This window comes from Heptranchias perlo, chromosome 40, assembly GCF_035084215.1.
Source record: "Heptranchias perlo isolate sHepPer1 chromosome 40, sHepPer1.hap1, whole genome shotgun sequence".
NCBI lineage: Eukaryota > Metazoa > Chordata > Chondrichthyes > Hexanchiformes > Hexanchidae > Heptranchias > Heptranchias perlo.
In genome coordinates, this window is record NC_090364.1 from 17,390,729 (window position 1) to 17,417,996 (window position 27,268).

The following is a 27,268-nucleotide window of genomic DNA, read 5'->3' on the forward strand; positions in this document are numbered from 1 at the left end:
TTTTTTTGAGGACAGTTGTCATTTATGTAGTTTCCAAAGAGTGGCCTCCTCCTGTGCTGTACCTACTATGATACTATGAATACCCAGCTCAGAGATTAGTAACAGTCATCACCGCGGCTATTTCTGATTGGAAATGCTCCTGTTAGGCAGTATGACACATGGTAGAGAAACAGTGCCACAGGCCCATCCCCCGTACCTCTCAAAAGCAGACTTTGCATCCTTCATTTCTCTGTACATCTCCTGGAAAGGGAAAGAAGCAGAAAATGGGACTCAGTTCCAATTTTATGTGTTTGTGCTTTGAGAGGCTTGTATGGATTCCCAGTTACAACTGCCCAGGCTGCACAGACCCTACTGGCTTGCCATCTGTACAATTTTAGAACAGTTTGATTTTCAAGTGGGCTGTCCAGAAACTTTGAAAATGTAAAGCAAACACCAAGAATCTGGTTTCTAAAATGGAAGATTTCCTCCCATTTCTTTCTACCTTTTATGATGTGCACACATTAATTATTGAAGCTTTTAATGAATTTTCAGCAACACAAAATACCATGAACTATCCCTGCTCAGTTTTGGATTTGACAAAAGGTGGCAACTCAAGGCCTGAGCCTATTTCCTCTGGAGAGTAGGAGGTTTAGGGGTGATCTTATAGAAGTCTATAAAATAATGAGGGGCATAGATAAGGTAGATAGTCAAAATCTTTTCCCAAAGGTAGGGGAGTCTATACGAGGGGGCGTAGATGCGTAGATTTAAGGTGAGAGGGGAGAGATACAAAAGGGTCCAGAGGGGCAATTTTTTCACTCAAAGGGTGGTGAGTGTCTGGAACAAGCTGCCAGAGGCAGTAGTAGAGGCGGGTACAATTTTGTCTTTTAAAAAGCATTTGGACAGTTACATGGGTAAGATGGGTATAGAGGGATATGGGCCAAGTGCAGGCAATTGGGACTAGCTTAGTGGTATAAATTGGGCGACATGGACATGTTGGGCCGAAGGGCCTGTTTCCATGTTGTAAACTTCTATGATTCTATGTCCAGCCTAAGACCAGAACTGCACAGGTCCCAGCTCCTGGCCCAACACCACAACTTAGGTCCTAGCCCCAGGACCGGCCCAACATCAGAACTATATAGGTATGAACTCCAGGCCTAGCCTAAGCCCAGTGATGTATGAAAGCCAAAACACTTCATAGATTGTTGTTCTTGCATTTTTCGCCCCCTCACAACCTCCTCATCTTGATTGTGCAGCAGTTCTAAATCCCTAAAATACATATCCTTACCTTTTTGCATTTTGCCACCAAGACACCATCGGAACATGAGAATTGCTAGACAAAAAAAGACCACCTACGAGAGCTGACTTATACCCCCATAGGTCCAAAGTCACTTGTTCCTCCAAAGCATGCCTGGGCTGGGACCATCGTGAGCAAGGATGGTCCCGGCAGTTAGCGAGGGGGGAAAGCTCGGGGCAACGATTGGGGGAGGGGGGGTCTGAGAGGTCGGGGTTGCGATCAGGGGGAGGTGGGCGTCTCTCTGCGATGGGGAGAGGGTGGGTGGGGGCGTGTAGACTGGTGCAAAGGGAACCAAAGGCTTACTTGTGAGGCATGGATAAGTACTCTTGCCTCTCCTGGCCCACAGGGAAACAGGAAAAATAAGTTTAAAAACTTTACCTTCTGGGCTGCTTCTGGCCAATTTCCGGCTCCCGATAGGTTTGGCCCAGGAGGCTGACGGGGAAGCTGACACTGCCACCCTCCCCCGCTCAGGCCTCAGGTTGAAAATGCAGATTGGTGATGATGGCATTATCAGACCCGATCTGCATACTTATAAAAGGACTCTGCTTCTTTCCTGCTCTCCAGCTTAAAAGAGCAGGTTAATATGGGGACACGGGGTGGGGGGGGGGGGGGGGGAAGCAAGATTAGAGGGGGTAAGTGACTCCCGTTATTTTAATTGTCCCCCGCCTGCTTTCCACCATGTGGGGGAAGTTAAAATAGAGGCTATTGTTTCCAGAGATTAGTTTTGAATTTAACCCCCTTCAAGCGCAGGCCAACTCCTCTGGTTTTAACTGTTATTTAGTCCTTATAGCATCCTAAAAACAGCAATCATATCACCTCTCAACTGGCACTGACTGACCCATCGCTACAGGTTTACAAAACCCACCTCTGTTTGGCCACTAATTTTTTGTAGCACCTTCTCCATTTGGGCATCTTGTTGGTTCCGAATGATAGCTAGTTCATTCTAGAGAAAAAAAAAGATAAAACATCACTTACAGAATCCCCCTCCTTGTATAAGCGAGGGTCTTTCCACAACATTTGCGAATGGAATTTACCAGGCACTTTGTACGATGTATTAACTAGCTCACACACCACTAAGCACCTACATCGCACACTACACTTCCATCACACATCACTAAACATAACACCACTAAACACACTCATTGTATACCACAGTTCCATCACACACCACTAAACACCCCCATCGCACACCACTAAACACTTTGAGTGCAAAGCCTCCTCCAGGGGTGCCGAAGCGCACTAATTTTGCACTTTAATGATATTCGTAATGTGTGGTGATGGGTAGAGATATGGAGAGTGGAGAGAAAGCCTTCCTGAGCTTGGTGCCAGTGGGTACTACATCCTGTTAGTGTTACAAGTCATTGGGGCCATGCAATCGAAGGTCTGTAGGTGAAGACAAGAATTAAATTTCACCTGAATCTTAGAAATTGAATCATTTGGCGGTTCGTCTCGGAATGACTCGTGCTGTTGGCTGGTGTACTCGTTGAACAGTTTGGTCACATCATCCTGTGTAAGTGGAGGAGCCACCGGGACAGTCTCCCCCTCCGTTGCCTGCCGGATTCGCTGACTGTTTTCAGTGTCTTGCTGTACCCGAGTACTTAAGTCAGAAGCCAGCTGTGCCAACTGGTGCTCTATTCTCTGCATACGAGACTGCAAATCATCCTAATAAAAGAATTAGATAGTTAGCTCCTTAGTGGATGTCTACATGATCTATGATGGATTAAATGCAGTCTTATTTCCCCTTTCTTCAGTTTGTGTAACCAGCACACTTTGTTCTTTATAAGCTTCCTGTGCGATGGCGAAGGACCAAGTTATTCTGAAGAGCAGCCTGGCCCCTACACGGATCGACGCTGCAAATGACCGCCAACATGGAGCAGAGACATACACTCATTTGAATTTCACCTATAATCCAGTGCGGGTTCTCGATACTTAATATTGGCAGAGGGCTTGCACTACCAACCCCAACTCCCCTCACTGACAAGCCCCCCCCATCCCCGCATCCCCACACTGCCAATCCCCTTCTCCCCTCCACACTGCCAATCCCCTCCTCGCACTGCCAATCCCCTTCTCCCCCTCCCATGCTACCAATCCCCTTCCCCACTCCCACACTGCCAATCCCATTCCCCCCCCTTCCAATCCCCTCCTCGCTCGCCACAATGCCAATCCTTGTCTCCCCTTCCGCACTCCCAATACATTTCCCCCCTCCCATATTGCCAATCACTTTCTCCTCCCCTGCACCCCACACTGCCAATCCGCTTCTGTCAATAGTCCCCCTCCCGGTCCCCTTCTCCCCCTCCTGGTTCCTACCTCCTCTGCCTCCCCCCTCCTTCTCGCACTGCCCTGCACTACCCTTGCAACATCCAAACTCAACACGATATTTAATGAAAATGTTTTTTGTAACAGCAACAATTTGGTTGAGATGCTGACTTAATGCCATTTTGAAATCCCACTTCCAATTCAATCTACCATCTGTACACATCAACACTTCATGTGTCAGCTTGATTCAGTAGCAGTACTCATATTTGTTAGAGGTTGTGGTTTTAAGCTTCCCTTCAGGGACTGAAACAGTTATTATAAGCTGACACTTGAGTGCAGTAATGAGGGAGTGCTGCATTGGTTATGGCATCTTTCGCACGACACGTTAAACTTCGGCTGTGTGTGCTGTTCAGTTGGGAGTTCACCTGATGTGTTGGCCAACACATCTCTCTACCAGAAGCATTGAAATAGATTAACTGGCCATTCAACTCACTGCTGTTTGTGCGATCTTGCTGTGTGCAAATTGGTTGTCACATTTACCTACACTTCAAAAGTAATTCAATGGCAGTACCACAATTTGGAATATCCAGAGGATATTAAAAAGTGCTATATAAATGCAAGTTCTTTTTTTTCATATCTTCAGACTTGTTATACTCGACAGGATGACTGGGCTCTTCACTGACTTGTTCCCTGCCACACAGATATAGACAGAGGGCACAGAGAAGGAACCTGCAACCTGCCCAGCCAACTTAATAAACACAAGGGCATATGAGTGCTAGCTCTGCTCAACATGCCCACCTGTCATCAGTTATTCTCTCTTAAGAAAAAAAGTCCATATAATTTGTGAAGTCAGCATAGTTTGTCAGACAGTACGTGCAGAGGAGTGCACTGGGCACAATGTGCTGTTTGGGGGTCAGGATGATTTGATAATGGCCCCTAGTTTTTGATCTGGAAGGAAATGTGGTAGAGAGGATAGGAAAGTGTTTGTAGGGATTTGTCAAGAGTGGAGACACAGATCCAGCAGAGTTTTGAGCATGGGTAGGTTCTGGAGATGTGTAATTTGGAGGTGGCATGAAAAGGTCATGCTAGGTAAGGGGGAAATGTGTCAATTGGAAAATCACAAACTGGCTTCTGTCAAGGAGTTGACAGAGTTTGGGGCTGCCTTTGTCTTGCTGGTTCAGAAACCACCCTTGCTGAATGCATTTGGGAGTTACCCATTATGCCAGATTTGAGAGAGGACCAATGGGTCCAGATGGATTTCAGAGAGATGAAGACCTCTCCAGGCAAATAGTGTTGCCATTATTAATGGGTGTTTCTGGGCCCCAGTTTACCTTTTCTAGGGGTCTATGAAGGGTAGGCTACATAGGGGGATTGGCCCAGAGGCCCCGGTCTCCATTCCCAGATAAGGGTTGTGGAAACAGACTAATTTTAGGCCATAGTTCCCTGGAGTTGAGCTACCCAATAGTAATGGCTAAGGTTGGGTAGACTGGCCCCTTCCTCCTGCTTGGCAAGCTGCAGATGTATCAGTCCACAGACACTTGGAGATGCAGGTGTCACGGTTCTTGAATAGCTACATTGGGCGTAACCAATAGCAACTGAAACAGGTTGAGGTGATGGGAGAGTACATTCATTTTCATTTTGCTCATCCTTCCAAAGATCAATATGGGCAGGTTGCTCCATCTGTCCAGGTCAGTGTCTATGCTGGCCAGGTGTGAGAAGGTTTTCTGGACAGGTCAATAAGTTTGGGCATCACTATTGCTCCTAGTTATTTGAAGCTGGATCCTGATCAGAAATTGGTTTGTGGATGGCCTACACAAGGGGCATCACCTGTTTTGGAGAAGTTAGGACTGTGGACTGAGAATCAGCCAAGCAAATTGATCTTAAGGAAAATGTTGGGAGTGAGGTGGAGCAGTTAGTTATATAATGTAGGATGTCATCAGCATTCAGTGATATTGTGTTCCGCTCCTCCAGCTGCTACAGTGTGGATGTCCAATCTCACTCTGCTATCAGGGTTCTATGATCAGTACAAAGATGATGGGTATTAAGTGGCACCTTGTCTGGTCCTCTGTTAGAGGGGGATGCTGGGGAGCTGAGGCTGTTGGTGCACAGAGTGGACATGGGTCGGAGTATAGGATTCTAATTCACTTCTGGAAAGTGTCACCCAAGCCCATTTGTCTTGAGTACAACAAGAAGGAAAGTCCACTTCACCCAGTCAGATGCCTTCTCCACATTCGGGAGAGTATTAGGGTAGGGAGGGTGCTACTGCTGCATTGGTGTGCAACACTGAATAGGCATCTTGTGTTTTATTAGGTGTTGGCCTTGCATGAAGCTTGTTTGGTCACAGTGAACTGGACCTGGGGCAACCGTGTCCAGTCTATTGGCCAGGATTGAGTAGGAATATAGGTCTGTGGGAGGAACATGGTGGTGGTGGGGGTGGGGGGCGGTGCAGGGTGATGGGATTTTTGCCTTTTTTGTGTAATTGAGGCGGTCTTCAAATTGCTGGTAGAGTTGCTTATCTCCTTACGGTTGTTTCAGGAGGAGGAGACGACATGTGGAGCTTTGTTGGATAGTCATTGGTTTCTGGGCCTTTTCTGGAATAGAAGTTGTTGGGATCTTCCAGCACCTGTAGCTCTATCAGGGTGAGTCTACCCTATGTTTATGGGCTGTATAGGATGGATTGGAGCATTTGAACATATAGCCAAAACTGTTTAATTGACATCAGTTAGAAGCCTGCAGGTGAAGAGATAGCTAGAGAAAGAACCCCAGGTAGAGATGAAATGGGAGGTGCCCAGTGAATGTGTATACTGCTCACCTGCTGAGAGAGGTCCATCGCAGGAGCTGCCAGCTTCTCCGGCCAAGCTGACCATTTCGCAGCTTCTCTTTCTATTTTTGCTGGCATCTCAGCTCGAGTCCTCACGGGTCTGGATGACATTAAGAGCCAAACACCTGCAGAGGAATGAAGATCCCGCCTTAGTGACCAAAGGAGGTGACATTACTGACCATCGCTGCATCTAACATTCAATACCAGACTTCATTCAAATAACTCCTCATAGCAGTCCACTTCCTACCCTCTATATACCCCATGCCACACACCCCTATCCTCTAAACTATTGCCCCACCCCCTACATACCAATAAGGCTGGTGAGCTGCAGGCTCAAGTCACCACATGGAATTATAATATAGTGGCAATAACAGAGACCTGGCTCAAAGAAGGGGAGGATTGGATATTTAGTATTCCTGGCTACAAGGTATTCAGGAAAGATAGGGGGGGTGTGGCAGTATTGATCAAAGAAACTATTATAGCACTGGAAAGGGATGATGTAGTTGAGGGGTCAAAGACAGAAACTATTTTGTTAGAATTAAGGAACAATAGAGGAGCTATTGCGTTACTGGGTGTAGACTATAGGCACCAAATAGTGGGAAGGAGATAGAGGAGAAAATTCGCAGGCAAATTACAGAAAGATGCGAGAGCTATAGTGATAATGGGGGACTTCAATTATCCCAATGTAGACTGGGACAGTGACAGTGTAAAGGGCAAAGAGGGGGAGGAATTCTTGAAATGTGTACAAGAGAACTTTCTTGATCAGTGTGTTTCTAGCCCAACGAAGAAGGAAAAATAGTGCTGGATCTAGTTCTGGGGAATGAAATGGGGCAAGTTTCGATGAGGGAGCATTTGGGGAATAGTGATCATATTATTAGATTTAGAATAGATAGGAGAAAGGACACGGAATAATCAAATGTGAAAATACTTAACTGGAGGAGGGTTCATTTCAGTGAGTTAAAAAGGGATGTTGCCCAGGTGGATTGGAATCACAAATTGGTGGCAAAACAGTAATTGAACAATGGGAGGCCTTCAAGGAGGAGATGGCACATTCCCACGAAGGGGAAAGGAAGGGCATTCAAAGCTAGGGCTCCCTGGATGAATAAAGATAGAGATTAAAATGAAACAGAAAAAGAAAGCTCGAGAAATCTAAGGTTCATGATACAACAACAACTTGCATTTATATAGCGCCTTTAACATAGTAAAATGTCCCAAGGTGCTTCACAGGAGCGTTATCAAACAAAATATGAAATTAAGCCACATAAGGTGATAATAGGACAGGTGAGGAGCTAGGTTTTAAGGAGCATCTTAAAAGGAGGAGAGGTAGAGAGGTTTAGGGAGGGAATTCCAGAGCTTAGAACATAAAAATAGGGGCAGGAATAGGCCATACGGCCCCTCGAGCCTGCTCCGCCATTCAATCAGATCATAGCTGATCTTCAAGCTCAACTCCACTTTCCTACCAGATCCCCTTGATTCCCGTAGGGTCCAAAAATTTATCTATTTCAGCCTTGAATGTACTCAACAACTCAGCATTTATAGCCCTCTGGGGTAGAGCATTCCAAAGATTCACAACACTCAATGAAAAAATGCCTCATCTCAGTCTTAAATGGCAGACCCCACATCCTGCGACAGTGCCCTCTAGTTCTAGACTCTCCAGCCAGGGGAAACAGACTCTCAGCCTCTACCCTGTCAAGCCCCCTTAGAATCTTATATGTTTCAATGAGATCACTTCTCGTTCTTCTAAACTCCAGAGAATATAGGCCCATTTTACGAAACCTCTCCTCATAGAACAACCCTCTCATCCCAGGAACTAATCTAGGGGCTGCTCTTTCAAAACTGAGATGAGGAGAAACTTCTTCACTCAGAAGGTAGTAGGTCTGTGGAATTTGCTGCCCCAGGAAGCTACATCATTAAATAAATTTAAAACAGAAACAGACAGTTTCCTAGAAGTAAAGGGAATTAGGGGTTACGGGGAGCGGGCAGGAAATTGGACATGAATTTAGATTTGAGGTTAGGATCAGATCAGCCATGATCTTATTGAATGGCGGAGCAGGCTCGAGGGGCCGATTGGCCTACTCCTGCTCCTATTTCTTATGTTCTTATGACCTCACCTGGAGTACTGTGTACAGTTTTCGTCTCCTTATCTCAGGATACTTGCCTTTAGAGGGGGTGCAATGAATGTTCATTAGGTTCATTCCTGGGATGAGAGGGATTGAGTAGAATGGGCCTATATTCTCTGGTGTTTAGAAGAATGAGAGGTGATCTCATTGAAACATTTAAAGACTATGAGGGGGCTTGACTCCTGAGAGGTTGTTTCCCATGACTGGAGTCTAGAACACCAACATTTAATAGTTTCTCACCACTTAAAAAATATTCTGTTTTTCTATTCCTCCTACCAAAATGAATAACCTCACATTATACTCCGTCTGCCACCTTGCCGACTCACTTAACCTGTCTATATCCCTTTGCAGACTCTGTGTCCTCCTCACAGCTTACTTTCCACCTAGCATATGGGATCCTGGGCTTTATTAATAGAGGCATAAAGTACAAAAGCAAGGAAGTTATGCTAAACCTTTATAAAACATTTGTTAGGCTGCAGCTGGAGTATTGCATTCAATTCTGGGCACCACACTTTAGGAAAGATAGAGAGCCTTAGAGAGGTGCAGAAGAGATTTACTAGAATGGTGCCGGGGATGAGGGACTTCAGTTATATGCAGAGACTGGAGAAGCTGGGGTTGTTCTCCTCAGAACAGAGAAGGATAAAGGGAGATTTGATAGAAGTGTTCAAAATCATGAACGATTGTGATAGAGTAAATACGGAGAAACTGTTTCCAGTGGCAGAATGGTCGATAACTACAGGACACAGATTTAAGGTGATCGGCGAAAGAGCCAGAGGCGACATGAGGAAACATTCTTTTATGCAATTGTAATGATCTGGAATGCACTGCTTGAAAGGGTGGTGGAAACAGATTCAATAGTAACTTTCAAAAAGGGAATTGGATAAATACTTGAAGGGAAAAAATTTACAGGGCTATGGGGAAAGAGCAGGAGCTTGGGATTAATTGGATAGCTCTATCAAAGAGCTGGCACAGGCACGATGGGCCGAATGGCTGCCTCCTGTGCTGTACCTACTATGATACCATTGCCCCACCTGTACCCTCTATATGCCCCCATTCCCACCCCTACCCGTTATAAACCCCAGTGCCCACTCCCTACCCGCTATCACCCCAATGTCCACCCCCCCCCCACATAACTGGGCTCATGTCAGCTTTTCACCGTACTCTCACTGAATTCACTGCTATTGGGATTTTCAGATACAATAAAAGTGAAGATAGAAACATTCTGGTCGATGTTGTAGGTGACCCTAAATGGAGCAAGTCCTTACCCAATAAACCCAGCAACACCAGCAAACCCAGCAGCAGCCACCTCTTCATACTGGGTACACACCTAGAAGGAGAACAAAACAAAGACGTTGGTTGATTCCTGCACACAGAATCTTCGTCCACTTTCACTATTAGCACTCTGACCATTTTCCAGCAATCACAAACAAACAAGGCATCAATAATTATAGCGACAAAGATGGCCATGTAGGACCCTCCATCTAATAAATCTAACAATCCACTTCAAATCTTGTTACTAATCACACATTTTGCTTTTCAGTTCCCGTCACACTCCGCCCCACCACAGATATCAGTACATTGCCCTAATGTGCCACTCTACCAGCTACACCAGGAGGGTCAATACAGTGGATTGTTGTGGAGGGGAAAAACCTTCCCAGCAAACAAAACAGCACCCATCAAAAGCACCAAGAGAAGGTCACAAAGGGTTGACCATTTAAATCATAATAAACTGGAGTTCAGCAGCACTTACATCAGTATGAAATATCACCATCAGGCGAGCCTGTGAAATCTACAATATTTCCAGCGATTTACAGCCACCTACAAAATCCTCAACACAGAGGCACCAGCAGAGTAGTAACAATGTGAGCCGCAAACAACCAGGCTTTGGGTTTTGTATTACACACATATTATAGTGTATTATAGTGAGGGAGGTGTGAATGTCCTGTATTAGGTACAGTGAGTGTGGCGTATTCTGTGGAGGGGGATGTCCTGTATTGGGTACAGTGAGTGTGGCGTATTCTGTGGAGGGGGATGTCCTGTATTGGGTACAGTGAGTGTGGCGTATTCAGTGTGGAGGGGGATGTCCTGTATTGGGTACAGTGAGTGTGGCGTATTCTGTGGAGGGGGATGTCCTGTATTGGGTACAGTGAGTGTGGCGTATTCTGTGGAGGGGGATGTCCTGTATTGGGTACAGTGAGTGTGGCGTATTCCATGTGGAGGGGGATGTACTGTATTAGGTGCAGTGAGTGTGGCGTATTCTGTGGAGGGAGGGGGAAATGCATTGTGTTAGGTACAGTGAGTGTGGTGTACTCGGTGTTGGGCAGGAATGTCCTATATTAAGTACAATGAGTGTGGATTATTCTGTGTGGGTGAGGGTAATGTCCTGTATTAGGTACAGTGAGTGTGGTGCATTGTGTGTGTGCCCGGGGAACGTCCTGTATTAGGTACAGTGATTGCAATGCTTTCGGTGAGGGGAGGATGTTGTGTACAGTGTGATGTATTGTGTGTGACGCAGAGTATTTTCTGTATTAGGTACAGTGAGTGTGGTGCATTCTGTGGGCGGGTGGGATGTCCTGTATTAGGGAAAATGTTTGTTTTGTTCCAGGTTCCTCACTTATAACTGAATGCCGGCAGTGAAGGAAAGACCTTGACTCCCAGCAGCACTCACCTGGACAGTGTGTAGACATCTAGCAGGGAGGCTGCGGTTGTTAACTGGTACCATGCTGTCCCGAGCCACCAGTACACCATGGACAGAGCTTTCCCTGAAACAGACAGAATCCAGTCAGTCAGGCAATACTACGACTAGTAAACTTCCCATCACTAGAAGGTAACAGTGCCCAGGCTGTTCTACAATGGAGCCAATAGATATTGTAGACCATCTCTGGCTAAGTAACGCATTGTTACCCTCCTAAGTGGTCAGTGCACAGACCTGGGCGCGCGCGCACGCACGCACACACGCACACACGGGGAATTGGTTAGCGATGTTGTGCACAAACCCTGACGTATTGTTGCCCTCCGTAGCACAGAACACCGAGACAATGATAGGTAATGATCCTATTGTTACCCGACTTGGAGCAGGTAACTCAGCACAGACTGTGGATTAAACCTGTCACCTTCTGGTCTGTACACCCAACTCATTAATTATGGAGAAAAACTTGTCATTAAATGACACCTTTGGGCACCAACAGAGGGATGTACAGATCTAAATAATGCAACATAGAGGCTGAAGCACATCAACGGTGACCAGGCCCCTTCACCGAGACTAAGAGTTATAATAAATCAGTCCTAATAATCATGCACTGTTCAGTGAACAGAATAACTGGAAGCATGGTTTCTGTAAATTACTGCCTTTAAATTCGAGGAAGGAGCAGAGTGCTCCACTGTTCTGGGACCCATTCATCAATCGGGTCCCGTTTCATTGGGGCAGAATTTTGGGACCTTTGACACGGATATATGTTAACATGACAGGAAGGAATGATGGAGGCACCTGGAGACAGCACAGAGATCCAGTTCCAGAGCTTGGCAATGGGAGAAGCCGGTGCTGAATGTGTGGAACCTGGGAAGTGAAAAGGAAAAGGCAATCACTGAAATGAACTTCGCCCATAAAACTACAGAAGTTTCCTGTACAAAAGGAGGCCATTTGGTCCATTGTATCTATACCAGCTCTTTGCTAGAGCAATCCCAAACTAATCCCACTGTCCCATTCTCTCCCCATAGCCCTGTATCTTTATTTGCTTCAAATACATTTCCAATTTTCCTGTAAAAGATGTAATGGTTTCTGTCCCAACCACTCCCTGTGGCAAAGCATTCCCTGCTCTAATAACCCTCTGTGTAAAAAATAACTTATCCTAACCTCTCACTCTTAGTGACAATTTCCCCTCGTAACTGACTCCGCAACCAGAGCAAATAGTCTTTCCCCATTCATCCTTTCAAAATCCTTCGAATTTTAAAAACGTCTACTAAATCACCGCTTTGCCTTCTCTGCGCCGGTGGAAGTAGTTCCAGCATCCAGGCTTGGGCTGATAAGTGGCAAGTAACATTCGTGCCATATAAGTGTCAAGCAATGACCATTTCCAACAAGAGAGAGCGCTTAATCACCTCCCCTTGACATTAAATGGAATTACCATCATCAAGTTCCCCACCGTCAACATTCTGTGGGGGGGGGGGGGGGGGGTCACCAATGACCAGAAACTCAACTGGACCAGCCGCTTAAATGCCGTGGCTTCTAGAGCAGGTCAGAGGTAGGGTATTCTGTGGCGAGTGGCTCACCTCCCAATTCCCCAAAGCCTCTCTACCATCTACACGGCATAAGTCAGGAGTGTGATGGAATACTCTCCACTTCCCTGAATGGGTGCAGCTCCAACAACAATCAAGAAGCTCGACACTATCCAGTATAAAGCAGTCTGCTTGATCGCACCCCATCCACTAGCTTAAATATCCATTCCCTACAGCATCGGTGCACCATGGCTGCAGTGTGTATTATTTACAGGTTGCAATACAGCAACTCGCCAAGGCTTCTTCGGCAGCACCTCCCAAATCTGTGACCTCCACCACTTAGAAGGACAAGGGCAGCAGGTGCGCAGGAACACCATCACCTCCAATTTCCCGCCCCCCCCCCCCCCCCCCCCCAAGTCACACACCATCCCAACTTGGACATATATCGCCGACCAATTAGCAACCAAAAAGGAAATCTATGTTGGGAGGCAGAGGGAATGGCTGAGGTACTAAATGAATACTTTGCATCTGTCTTTACCAAGGAAGAAGATGCTGCCAAAGTCACAGTAAAAGAGAAAGTAGTTGAGATACTGGATGGGCTAAAAATTGATAAAGAGGTACTAGAAAGGCTAGCTGTTCTTAAAGTAGATAAATCACCCGGTCCTAGGTTGCTGAAGGAAGTAAAGTTGGAATTGCGGAGGTACTGGCCATAATCTTCCAATCATCCTTAGATATGGGGGTGGTGCCAAAGGACTGGAGAATTGCAAATGTTACACCCTTCTTCAAAGAAGGGTGCAAGGATAAACCCAGCAACTACAGGCCAGTCAGCTTAATCTCAGTGGTGGGGAAGGTTTTAGAAATGATAATCCGGGACAAAATTAACAGTCACTTGGACAAGTGTGGATTAATTTAGGAAAGCCAGCACGGATTTGTTAAAGGCAAATCATGTTTAACTAACTCGATAATGTTTTTAGACGAGGTAACAGAGAGAGTCGATGAGGGCAATGCGGTTGATGTAGTGTATATGGACTTCCAAAAGGTGTTTGGTGAAGTGCTGCATGTTAGGCTTCATAGAATCATAGAAGGTTACAGCACGGAAAGAGGTCATTCGGCCCATCGAGTCCATGCCTGCTCGATGCATGAGCAATCCAGCTAGTCCCACTGCCTCGCTCTATCCCTGCTCATTTTTTTGTTTCAAGTACTTATCCAGTTCCCTTTTGAAGGCCATGATTGAATCTGCCTCCACCACTCCCTCGGGCAGTTCATTCCAGGTCCTAACCACTCGCTGTGTAAAAATGTTTTTCCCTCATGTCACCTTTGGTTCTTTTGCCAATCACCTTAAATCTATGCCCTCTGGTTCTTGACCCTTCCACTAATGGGAACAGTTTCTCTCTATCCACTCTGTCCAGACCCTTCATGATTTTGAATACCTCAAATCAAATCTCCTCTCAACCTTCTCTGTTCCAAGGAGAACAATCCCAGCCTCTCCACGTAATTTAAATCCCTCATCCCTGGAATCATTCTACTGGATCTCTTCTGCACCCTCTCTAAGGCCTTCACATCCTTCCTAAAGTGCAGTGCCCAGAACTGGACACAATACTCCAGTTGTGGCCGAACCAGTATTTTACAAAAGGTTCATCATGACTTCCTTTCTTTTGTACTCTATGCCTCTATTTATAAAGTCTAGAAGCCCGTATACTTTTTCAACCTGCCCTGTCACCTTCAACGATTTATGCACATACAACCCCATATTCCTTTTAGAATTGTGCAGTCTAGTTTATATTGCCTCTCATTTTTCCTACCAAAATGCATCACCTTGCATTTTTCTGCGTTAAACTTCATCTGCAATATGTCCGCCCATGCCACCAGCCTGTCTATATCCTCTTGAAGTCTATCACTGTCCTCCTCACTGTTCACTACACTTCCAAGTTTTATGTCATCTGCAAATTTTGAAATTGTGCCCTGTGCTCCCAAGTCCAAGTTATTAATATATATCAAGAAAAGCAGTGGTCCCAACACCAACCCCTGGGGAACACCACTGCACACCTCCCTCCTGTCCGAAAAACAACCACTCATCACTATCTCTGATTCCTGTCATTTAGCCAATTCTGTATCCATGTTGCCATTGTACCCTTTATTCTATGGGCCGCAATCTTGAAGTGCCACATGGTAGGCTTGCTATTATCAAATGCTTTTTGAAAATCCATATACACATCAACTGCATTGTCCTCATCTACCCTCTCTGTTACCGCATCAAAAAACTCTATCAAGTTGGTTAAACACGATTTGCCTTTAATAAATCCATGCTGGCTTTCCCTAATCAATCCACACTCGTCCAAGTGACTGTTAATTCTGTCCTGGATTATCGTTACCAAAAGTTTCCCCACCACCGAGGTTAAACTGACTGGTCTATAGTTGCTGGGTTTATCTTTACACCCTTTTTTGAACAAGGGTGTAACATTTGCAATTCTCTAGTCCTCTGGCACCATCCCCGTATCCAAGGACTTCTGGAAGTACCTCCTTGTGGCCAGTACCTCCACAATTTCCCCCCCTACTTCCCTCAGCGACCTACGGTGCATCCCATCCACACCAGGTGACTTGTCTATGATTATCTTTAATGACGAGCCTTATCTAGGCTTGTCATCAAAATTGAAGCCCGTGGAATAAAAGGGTCAGTGGCAGCACTGTTACAAAATTGGCTAAGTGACAGGAAACAGAGTAATGGTGAATGATTGTTTTTCGGACTGGAGGGAGGTGTACAGTGGTGTTCCCCAGGGGTCAGTACTGGAACCACTGCTTTTCTTGATATATATTAATGACTTAGACTTGGGTGTACTGGGCATAATTTCAAAATTTGCAGATGACACAAAATTTGGAAGGGTAGTAAACAGTGAGGAGGATAGTGATTGACTTCAAGAGGATATAGACAGGCTGGCGGCATGGGCGGACACGTGGCAGATGAAATTTAACATAGAAAAGTATGAAGTGATAAATTTTGGTAGGAAGAATGAAGAGAGGCAATATAGGGTACAATTCTAAAAGGGGTGCAGAAACAGAGAGATCTGGGGATATATGTACACAAATCGTTGAAGATGGCAGGGCAGCTTGAGAAAGCGGTTAAGAAAGCATACAGGATCCTGGGCTTTATAAATAGAGACAGAGTACAAAAGCAAGGAGGTTATGATGAATCTTTACTGGTTCGGCCACAACTGGAGTACTGTATCCAGTTCTGGGCACCGCACTTTAGGAAGGATGTGAAGGCCTTAGAGAGGGTGCAAAAAAGATTTACTAGAATGGTTCCAGGGATGAGGAACTTCAGTTGCATGGATAGACTGGAGAAGCTGGGGTTGTTCTCCTTCGAACAGAGAAGCTTGAGAGGAGATTTGATAGAAGTGTTCAAAATCATGACGGGTTTAGATAAAGTAAACAAAGAGATACTGTTCCCATTGGTTGAAGGGTCGAGAACCAGAGGACACAGATTCAAGGTGAGTGGCAAAAGAACCAAAGGCGACATGAGGAAAAACTTTTTTTATGCAGTGAGTCGTTATGATCTGGAATGCACTGCCTGAAAGGGTGGTGGAAGCAGATTCAATCATGGCTTTCATAAAAGGAATTGGATAAATACTTGGAGAAAAATTTGCAGGGCTATGGGGAACGAGCAGGGGAATGGGACTAACTGGATTTCTCTTAAAGAGCCGGCACAGGCTCGATGGGCCGAATGGTTACAGCACAGAAGGAGGCCATTCTATAATTGTACTTCTATTCAAAGAGCTTTATTTATCCTGCTCTCTCTTTCTAGTACTAAGTCAAGACGTTCCCCATGTAGAGCCATATCAGTTTAAATCCCACCCTCCACTGCTGTTTACTATGTCTACAGGAGATTGGTGGCATTTCAGTTCAGGTGAAGGCCTTCCAATCTCTAGTTCCGAACTCACTCCACAGATCCAGAATTGTGAGCCCTTACCTCTTGCACCAGCCAGGCAATGACCTTTCTAATCTTCCTCTCCTTAACATATGGCACAGGAAACAATATGTAGATTATTCCCGTGAGATCGTCTTTTTCACTCGTGTCTTTGGGAGCGAGCCCTTTCACTTAGTGGTAGCATTCCTGTCTGTGTCATTGGGTGCAAATCCCGCTTCAGACAGTACTGGCGAGTGGAGATCGGAGCTTTGGCTCTGAATTCTGGATTGAGATTTAGTGGGATACTCATGTCTGGTGACTATAGGTAGACCCCCTCATCATATGGGTTGTGGAAGCCCATAAAACTCTCCTACCATATAGGACTAACCACCACGTCGGCTGGTGCAAAGATGATTACGGCCTCGGAAGGAGCATTCACATCATGGCCTGTCAGACTGTTAATCAGCCTGCAAATCCTTCCCCTACTTCACACTATTCTCCAAGGGAAGACAACAACATTCTATTGCCTAATTTCTTAAACTCCCTCTACAAAACTGTATGTTATGTTTTTGAGTTTTTAAGCGAGATCTTTCCTTGGGTTCAGCATCACCACTTCGTAGATACAAGAACAACACTGTCACACCAAAGCACAGGCTATAAATCACCAGACAAATACAGCTACATGTAAACAGCACACAGTACAAAAAGTATATTTACAGTCGTTGCAAACTTTTATTAAGCTTTTAACCCATTTCCTGTGCTAGCTTTCACTATAAGACTGACTCTCGAAATACAGCTGCTCACTTCTGAAGTGGCTACTTGCTGACACACTGTCCTGTAATGGTGCTTTAGACTGACTGGTGAAACTGAGCACAGGTGGCCAAATATAAGGCCAATGGCAAAAACCCCTGGCTATAGACCTTTCCATCAAAGAGATTATGATAGAATCATAGAATCAAAGAAGTTTACAACATGGAAACAGGCCCTTCGGCCCAACATGTCCATGTCGCCCAGTTTATACCACTAAGCTAGTCCCAATTGCCTGCACTTGGCCCATATCCCTCTACACCCATCTTACCCATGTAACTGTCCAAATGCTTTTTAAAAGACAAAATTGTACCCGCCTCTACTACTGCCTCTGGCAGCTCGTTCCAGACACTCACCACCCTTTGAGTGAAAAAATTGCCCCTCTGGACCCTTTTGCATCTCTCCCCTCTCACCTTAAATCTATGCCCCCTCGTTATAGACTCCCCTACCTTTGGGAAAAGATTTTGACTATCGACCTTATCTATGCCCCTCATTATTTTATAGACTTCTATAAGATCACCCCTAAACCTCCTACTCTCCAGGGAAAAAAGTCTCAGTCTATCCAACCTCTCCCTATAAGTCAAACCATCAAGTCCCGGTAGCATCCTAGTAAATCTTTTCTGCACTCTTTCTAGTTTAATAATATCCTTTCTATAATAGGGTGACCAGAACTGTACACAGTATTCCAAGTGTGGCCTTACTAATGTCTTGTACAACTTCAACAAGACATCCCAACTCCTGTATTCAATGTTCTGACCAATGAAACCAAGCATGCCGAATGCCTTCTTCACCACCCTATCCACCTGTGACTCCACTTTCAAGGAGCTATGAACCTGTACTCCTAGATCTCTTTGTTCTATAACTCTCCCCAACGCCCTACCATTAACGGAGTAGGTCCTGGCCCGATTCGATCTACCAAAATGCATCACCTCATATTTATCTAAATTAAACTCCATCTGCCATTCATCGGCCCACTGGCCCAATTTATCAAGATCCCGTTGCAATCCAAGATAACCTTCTTCACTGTCCACAATGCCACCAATCTTGGTGTCATCTGCAAACTTACTAACCATGCCTCCTAAATTCTCATCCAAATCATTAATATAAATAACAAATAACAGCGGACCCAGCACCGATCCCTGAGGCACACCGCTGGTCACAGGCCTCCAGTTTGAAAAACAACCCTCTTCAACCACCCTCTGTCTTCTGTCGTCAATCCAATTTTGTATCCAATTGGCTACCTCACCTGGGATCCCATGAGATTTAACCTTATGTAACAACCTACCATGTGGTACCTTGTCAAAGGCTTTGCTAAAGTCCATGTAGACCACATCTACTGCACAGCCCTCATCTATCTTCTTGGTTACCCCTTCAAAAAACTCAATCAAATTTGTGAGACATGATTTTCCACTCACAAAACCATGCTGACTGTTCCTAATCAGTCCCTGTCTCTCCAAATGCCTGTAGATCCTGTCTCTCAGAATACCCTCGAACAACTTACCCACTACAGATGTCAGGCTCACCGGTCTGTAGTTCCCAGGCTTTTCCCTGCCGCCCTTCTTAAACAAAGGCACAACATTTGCTACCCTCCAATCTTCAGGCACCTCACCTGTAGCTGTCGATGATTCAAATATCTCTGCTAGGGGACCCGCAATTTCCTCCCTAACCTCCCATAACGTCCTGGGATACATTTCATCAGGTCCCGGAGATTTATCTACCTTGATGCGCGTAGCACCTCCCTCTCTGTAATATGTACACTCCTCAAGACATCACTATTTATTTCCCCAAGTTCCCTAACATCCATGCCTTTCTCAACCGTAAATACCGATGTGAAATATTCATTTAGGATCTCACCCATCTCTTGTGGTTCCGCACATAGATGACCTTGTTGATCCTTAAGAGGCCCTACTCTCTCCCTAGTTACTCTTTTGCCCTTTATGTATTTGTAGAAGCTCTTTGGATTCTCCTTTGCCTTATCTGCCAAAGCAATCTCATGTCCCCTTTTTGCCCTCCTGATTTCTCTCTTAACTCTACTCCGGCAATCTCTATACTCTTCAAGGGATCCACTTGATCCCAGCTGCCTATGCATGTCATATGCCGCCTCCTTCTTTTTGACTAGGGCCTCAATCTCCCGAGTCATCCAAGGTTCCCTACTTCTACCAGCCTTGCCCTTCACTTTATCAGGAATGTGCTTACCCTGAACCCTGGTTGACACACTTTTGAAAGCCTCCCACTTACCAGACGTCCCTTTGCCTGCCAACAGATTCTCCCAATCAACTTCTGAAAGTTCCTGTCTAATACCATCAAAATTGGCCTTTCCCCAATTTAGAATTTTAACTTTTGGGCCAGACCTATCCTTCTCCATAGCTATCTTAAAACTAATGGAATTATGATCACTGGTCCCAAAGTGATCCCTCACTAACACTTCTGTCACCTGCCCTTCCTTATTTCCCAAGAGGAGGTCAAGTTTTGCCCCCTCTCTAGTCGGGCTATCCACATACTGAATGAGAAATTCCTCCTGAATACACAACAAATTTCTCTCCATCCAAGCCCCTAATGCTATGGCTGTCCCAGTCAATGTTGGGAAAGTTAAAGTCCCCTACTATTACCACCCTATTTTTCTTGCAGCTGTCTGTAATCTCCTTACATATTTGCTCCTCAATTTCCCATTGACTATTTGGGGGTCTGTAGTACAATCCTATCAAAGTGATCTCTCCCTTCTTATTTTTCAGTTCTACCCATATCGACTCAGTGGGCGAACCCTCGGATATATCCCCTCTCACTACTGCCGTGATGTTCTCCCTAATCAAGAACGCAACTCCCCCTCCTCTCTTACCTCCTGCTCTATCTTTCCTATAGCATCTGTACCCTGGAACATTGAGCTGCCAGTCCTGCCCCTCCCTTAGCCATGTTTCAGTAATAGCTATAACATCCCAGTCCCATGTATCCATCCATGCCCTGAGTTCATCTGCCTTGCCCATCAGACTTCTTGCATGATGACAAAAAGGAAGCATTTTTGTCTTTTTTAAATTACTTGTTGGATTTTTTGTCGCTGGTCATCATTAACATTGTCAGATAGCTCTTTCTGTAAGCTAAGGCATTAATATACGCCTGTGACTGGACGAAGAGGAGTTTAATATGTTAATCTCTGTTGAATGCAGATTTAAGTGGTGTCAACCTGTTGTGTAGTATCTATTTTCCTGGTTGGACTATGTTAATTTCCAGTAATCACAGTGGTTGGGACAAACATCCAATGTGATAGATATATTGGGAATCTTCTGAAAGTAATGGGCTTCATTAACAGCGACATTTAAGGTGAAGATGCGCAAGGTTTGTGAGAAGGGCAGGCAGTGATGTTTATAGTCGCTTCGATTGAGCAGAGTTTTAAAGTTTATAATTATTGTAAATGTCCTGTTTCTACTGAGTACTGCTCATTGCTCAATAAATTATTATAACAATATCTCAGTCTGATCGAGTGCATATTCATCTTCCTATTGAAGGTGAGGAGATCATGTGGGTGCATATGATCTATTCTTTAAGCTGGAATGCACTGACAGGAGTTCTCTGACCTCTGGGTCTTGCTGCATTTACCAAGATACTCGGCACACTCAGGCCGTCAGGAACAAGAGGTCCACTTAGGGGAATAAGCAGTGATACTAAACTCAAGGAGAATATCTAGCATAAAACCAAAAATGTCACACTGTACAACATTCAATAAACAGCTCCTACCATTATTACAGGTAACCTGCGAAGCAAGCACTGCAGCCGATTCAGAACCATGTGATACTGAGTGCCGAGAGCTATTTATAACAAAAAGTAGGTGCTAAGCATTTACACATGGATCCCTATGTTGAATACCACTGTATAAAGGATCCCTCCATCATAGAGGGCGTGCTGTCTAAATGTTTCCTCCACCATGAGTTGGGTGCAAAGATTATTTAAGTTACTGTAAGCGGTGGGATTATCTTCTTGTGAGCTCACAGCCAGCAGTGCCATGTTTAGTAACCGGGTCACTGATCCTAATCCAGCATCAAGGACATGCTTAGTCACAGCCCCCCATTACTATAGTTGTACAGGGCATTAGTGAGCCCTCACCTGGAGTACTGCGTACGGTTTTGGTCTCCTTATCTAAGGAAGGATATACTTGGCTTAGAGGCAGTGCAACAAAGGTTCACTAGATTAATTCCTGGGATGAGAGGGTTGACCTCTGAGGATAGATTGAGTAGAATGGGCCTATACTCTCTGGAGTTTAGAAGAACGAGAGGTGGTCTCATTGAAACATATATGATTGAGGGAGCGCGACAGGGTGGATGCTGAGAGATTATGCCTCTTCGTTCAAGAGGCATAATCGCAGGAGAAGGTATCAGCAATTCAAGACTGAGATAAGCAGTAATTTCTTCATGCAGAGGGTTGTGGATCTTTGAAATTCTCTACCCCAGAGGGCTGTGGATGCAGAGTCATTGAATATATTCAAGATGTGGAGATGCCGGTGATGGACTGGGGTTGACAATTGTAAACAATTTTACAACACCAAGTTATAGTCCAGCAATTTTATTTTAAATTCACAAGCTTTCGGAGGCTTCCCCCTTCGTCACCTGACGAAGGGGGAAGCCTCCGAAAGCTTGTGAATTTAAAATAAAATTGCTGGACTATAACTAAGAATATATTCAAGGCTGAGATGGATAGATTTCTGGACTCTAGGGGAATCAAGAGATGTGGGGAGCGAGTGGGAAAGTGGAGTTGAGGTCGAAGATCAGCCATGATCTGATTGAATGGTGGAGCAGGCCCAAGGGTCCGTATGGCCTACTCCTGCTCCCATTTCTTATGCTCCTATGAATCAGCACTGAGTCCAATCACATCCCCCCCCCCCCCCCCCGTTACCAGCACCGAGCCCATTCACATCTCCCCAACCCCCCCCCCCCCCCCCCCCTCAAAGTATCAGCACCGGGTCCATTCACATCCCACCAGTATCAGCACCAATACTATTCACAAAACTCCCCACTGCCCCCCCCACCCCAGTATCAGCACCAAGCGCATCCGCATCCCCCAGCCCGGTATCAGCACAGAGTCCATTCACATCTCCCCGAGCCAGTATCAGCACCAGGTCCGTTCACATCTCCCATTCCCCAGTATCAGCACCAAGCCCATCAATTTGCCCTCTCGACATTCCCCACCCCGGTATCAGCGCCGAGTCCCATCACATCCCCCACTATTCAGCACCGAGTCCATTCACATCCCCCCCCCCCCCCGGTATCAGCACCGAGTCCATTCACAGCCTGCCCTCTCATCCAGTTACATCCATCCTGGTATTAGCACGGAGTCCATTCACATTTCTTCCCCCCCACTCCAGGTACCAGCTTCTCCACCATTCATAGCCCACTGCGTGCTCTAGTTTGACTCCCTATAGTGTGGCCATTTCGAAATACAGTATTGAGAATGTACAGTGGGTGTTTTGGGAAAGGGAAAACAAGATATTGAACACGCCACTCACCCAGCTGCTCATCCTCAGAGGAGTATCCAGATGTGGAAGATGTGTAGATATCGGAGGAAGTTGAAGGTGCTAACAGAATGTTGCTCTTGTAGCCATTTGCTCTCCTTAACTTTCCTGACAGCATCCCATAATTGTCATCAAGGCCAGGTGTGTCACCAGCTGTTGACACATTACAACATGTTACTGATCAAAAATCCTTCTATTAAACAAGAGGGAAATCATTACGCAGCAGAGTCTGTAATCTCTTGCACCTTTCAGTCAATCATTACACAGCACATAACCTGTAATCTCTCCCACCTTCCTCATTACACAGCACTGAGTCTGAAATCTGCCCCACCTTCCAGTCAGTCAATCTTTACACAGCAGAGCCTGTAATCCCTTTGTCCTAAGAGTAATTACACAGTACAGTGCCTATAATCTCTCCCACATTTCAATCAATCATTACACAGCATGGAGCCAGTAATCTCTCCATCATTACACAGCAGAGTCTGTAATCTCTCCAACCTTCCAGTCAATCATTGCACAGCACAGAGTCTGTAATCTCTCTGAAGTTTGAGTCATTACACAGCACAGGGCCTATAATCACTCCCACAATTGAGTCAATCATAACACAGCACGCAGCCTGTAATCTGTGCCACCTTCCAGTCAATTACACAGCACAGAGTCTGTAATCTTTCCCACCTTCCATAAGAACATAAGAAATAGGAGCAGGAGTAGGCCATATGGTCCCTCGAGCCTGCACCGCCATTCAATCAGATCATGGTTGATCTTCAACCTCAACTCCACTTTCCCGCCCGATCCCCATATCCCTTGATTCCCCTAGAGTCCAAAAATCTATATCTCAGCCTTGAATATATTCAATGACTCAGCATCCAGAGCCTACTAGGGTAGAGAATTCCAAAGATTCACAACCCTCTGTGTGAAGAAATTCCTCCTCATCTCAGTATTGAATGGCTGACCCCTTATCCTGCGACTATGCCCCGTAGTTCTAGACTCTCCAGCCAGGGGAAACAATCTCTCAGCATCTACCCTGTCAAGCCCCCTCAATCTTACATGTTGCAATGAGATCACCTCTCATTCTTCTAAACTCGAGTATAGGCCCATTCTACTCAATCTATCCTCACAGGACAACCCTCTCATCCCAGGAACTAACCTGGTGAACCTTTGTTGCACCACCACTAAGGCAAGTATATCCTTCCCTAGATAAGGAGACCAAAACTGTACACAGTACTCCAGGTGAGGTCTCACTAAAGTCCTGTACAACTGTAGCAAGACTTCCATACTCTTGTACTCCAACCCCCTTGCAATAAAGGCCAACATACCATTTGCTTTCCTAATTGCCTGCTCGACCTGCGTACTAACTTTTTGTGTTTCTTGTACGAGGACACCCAAGTCCCTCAGATCACCAACATTTAATACTTTCTCACCATTTAAAGAATATTCTGTTTTTCTATTCTTCCTACCAAAGTGAATAACCTCACATTATGCTCCATCTGCCACCTTCTTGCCCACTCACTTAATCTGTCTAAATCCCTTTACACTGTGTCCTCCTCACAGCTTGCTTTGCCACCTAGCTTTGTATTGTCAGATAACTTGGATACATTACACTCGGTCCCTTCATCTAAGTCATTAATATAGATAGTAAATAGCTGAGGCCCAAACACTGATCCTTCCGGCACCCCACTAGTTACAGACTGCCAACCTGAGAATGACCCGTTTATCCATACTCTGTTTTCTGTCCTTTAGCCAATCCTCTATCCATGCTAATATATTACCCCTAACCCCATGAGCCCTTACCTTGTGCAACAATCTTTTATGTGGCACCTTATCGAATGCCTTTTGAAAATCCAAATAAACGACATGCACTGGTTCCCCTTTATCTACCTTGCTAGTTACATCCTCAAAAAACTAATAAATTTGTCAAACATGATTTCCCTTTCATAAAAACATGTTGACTCTGCCTAATCATATTATGATTTTCTAAGTGTCCTGTTAACACTTTGCTGTGTAATTACACAGCAGAGTCTGTATTACCTCTCACCTTCCAGTCAATACACAGCAGAGTCTGTAAACTCCCCTCCAGTCATTACACAGAACAAAGTCTAATCTCTCCAAACTTCAAATCATTACACAGCACAGGGCCTATAATCTCTCCCATCTTCCTGTCATTACACAGCACAGGCTGTAATCTCTCCCACCTTGCAGTCAATCATTACACAGCAGAGTCTGCAATCTCCCCCACCTTCCAGTCAATCATTAAGCAGCAGAGCCTGTAATCACTCTGACCTATGAGTCAATTATTACACAACATTGTGTCTGTAATCTCTCCCACCTTCCAGTCATTGCACAGCAGAATCTGTAATAGCTCCCACCTTCCAGTCATTATACAGTACAGAGTCTGTAATCTCTGCAAACTTCGAATCATTACACAGCACAGGACCTATAATCTCTCCCACCTGCCAGTCAATTATTACACAGCACAGAGTCTGTAATCTCTCCCACCTCTCAGTCAATTTTAACCTAACCTGCCCATTGGGGAAACTGATGGGATCGGGTGTAATGCTGGTTTTACACCCCACCTGATTTTACTCTCCATTGAAGTCAAAAGGAGAGTATGGTTGGACAGGGTGTAAATCGGGAATCCGACCCCCAACCTGCCCGTTTCCCACCCACCGAATTAGATATTGGGGGCAATTTTAACCTATAAATTGTACTGCTGGCTGTTTCTACAGATTCACACCCCGGATTATCCTTCAGTGACACAGCACTGCCTTCCACCCGCCTCTTTCCCACACGCCATTGGGGAGAGCTCTGTCAAATCACACATTGGGATAGCGGTGCAGGTGTGGTTTTATGTAGTAAGCACCAGTGACCATTGAAGAACATTAACAACTTCAAAGTTAGATTTAGAAGCCAAAGAAGGGCAAATCCCAAATGAGTCTCCTTACAGCAGAAAAGGTTAAGGGGAGATTTGATAACATGATACCAGGGATGAAGGACTTCATTTACTTGGAGAGACTAGAGAAGCTGGGATTGTTCTCCTTAAAGCAGAAAGTTAAGAGGAGATTTAATAGAGATGTTAAAAATCATGAAGGGTTTTGATCGAATAACTAAGGAGAAATTGTTTCCAGTGGCAGAAGGGTCGGTAACCTGAAGGTACAGATTTAAGGTAATGGGCAAAAGAACCAATGAGGAGAATCTTTTTTTTAAAAAACGCAACATGTTGTTATGATCTGGAATGCACTGTCCTGAAGGGTGGCAGCAGCAAATTCAACAGTAACTTTTAAAAGGGAATTGGATAAATACTTGAAAGGGAAAACACTTGCAGGGCTATGGGGAATGGATAACTAATTGGATAGCTCTTTCAAAGAGTCAGCACAGGCATGATGGGCTGAATGGCTTCCTTCTGTGCTGTGTCATTCGGATACTGTGAGTCAAACCTAATACAATTTATAGTTCAAGAATTATAGCTGAGCATTGATCCTTGTGTTAAAGTTGCTGTAAGGTTCCCATGGTGTAAGAGTGATTATATAATATAGACAGGAGCAGATTATTACACCATTGCCCTCAGTTACTAGTGCCTAGAATTAGGATTTCTGAAGGACCAATATCCCCCATGGGACACGTACCGATGGGCTTGGGCTCAGGCTCAGGTTCCTGCCAGTAGTGATCGCTTATTATCCGTTGACCCAATGCAGAGGCACTGCTGATGTGGCTGGCGAGGCTGCATTGACTATTCACTGAGCTGTTGGATGTCGAGCGTTTCAAGCTGGGCACAGGCGTGCTGCGTGGAGTGGGCCCTGAGTATTTAGTGTTCGTTTTTTTCTTGTATAACCTAAAAGGTAAATAAAAGGTGCATTAATTGAGGGTGGAGACAGCATCTAGACTTGTTCCTTTAAAATAAAGATTTGCATTTATATAGCACCTGATCACATCTTTTAGAAATGTACACATGATTTTGAAGTTCAATATGTTTGTTGTTTATGAAGGCAAATGTAGCAACCATTGTGTGTGCACAGCAAAATCCCACAAACAGCTCCAATCTGCTTTTGGTGGTGTTGGTTGGAGGAGGAATATTGACCCAGACAGCTTCCTGCTTGATGAATGCTGCAACAGTCAGACCGGCCTCTTAAATTAACCAATCTAGGAGTAAGGGCCAAGGCCTGTAATGAGATTGCCACCAGGATTGATTGTTGAGAGCAGGAGAGTAGCAGTTATGTGCTGCCAAGCTTGGGTTTTAAAAGCTTGAAGGTTGTAGGAGGAAGAGTGGACTGAGGGAGGTAACATGAAGCGGAGATGCCGGTGATGGACTGGGGTGGACAAATGTAAGGAATCTTACAACACCAGGTTATAGTCCAACAATTTTATTTTAAAATCACAAGCT

At 45.1% G+C, this 27,268-nt stretch overlaps 1 protein-coding gene across 1 annotated transcript in view; it reads right to left on the minus strand.

Annotated features, from left to right (window-relative positions):
* The window catches only part of LOC137305760 (SUN domain-containing protein 2-like), a 94,845-nt gene that overhangs the window by 54,786 nt on the left and 12,791 nt on the right, over positions 1-27,268 (minus strand). The window contains exons 3-11 of the mRNA XM_067974710.1: positions 26,514-26,719; positions 22,885-23,043; positions 11,958-12,026; positions 11,139-11,232; positions 9,736-9,797; positions 6,342-6,475; positions 2,687-2,935; positions 2,139-2,216; positions 197-240 (exon numbers count right to left, since the gene is read on the minus strand). Of these exons, the coding sequence (XP_067830811.1) occupies positions 197-240; positions 2,139-2,216; positions 2,687-2,935; positions 6,342-6,475; positions 9,736-9,797; positions 11,139-11,232; positions 11,958-12,026; positions 22,885-23,043; positions 26,514-26,719 (1,095 nt within the window). The remainder of the gene's footprint in view (positions 1-196; positions 241-2,138; positions 2,217-2,686; positions 2,936-6,341; positions 6,476-9,735; positions 9,798-11,138; positions 11,233-11,957; positions 12,027-22,884; positions 23,044-26,513; positions 26,720-27,268) is intronic.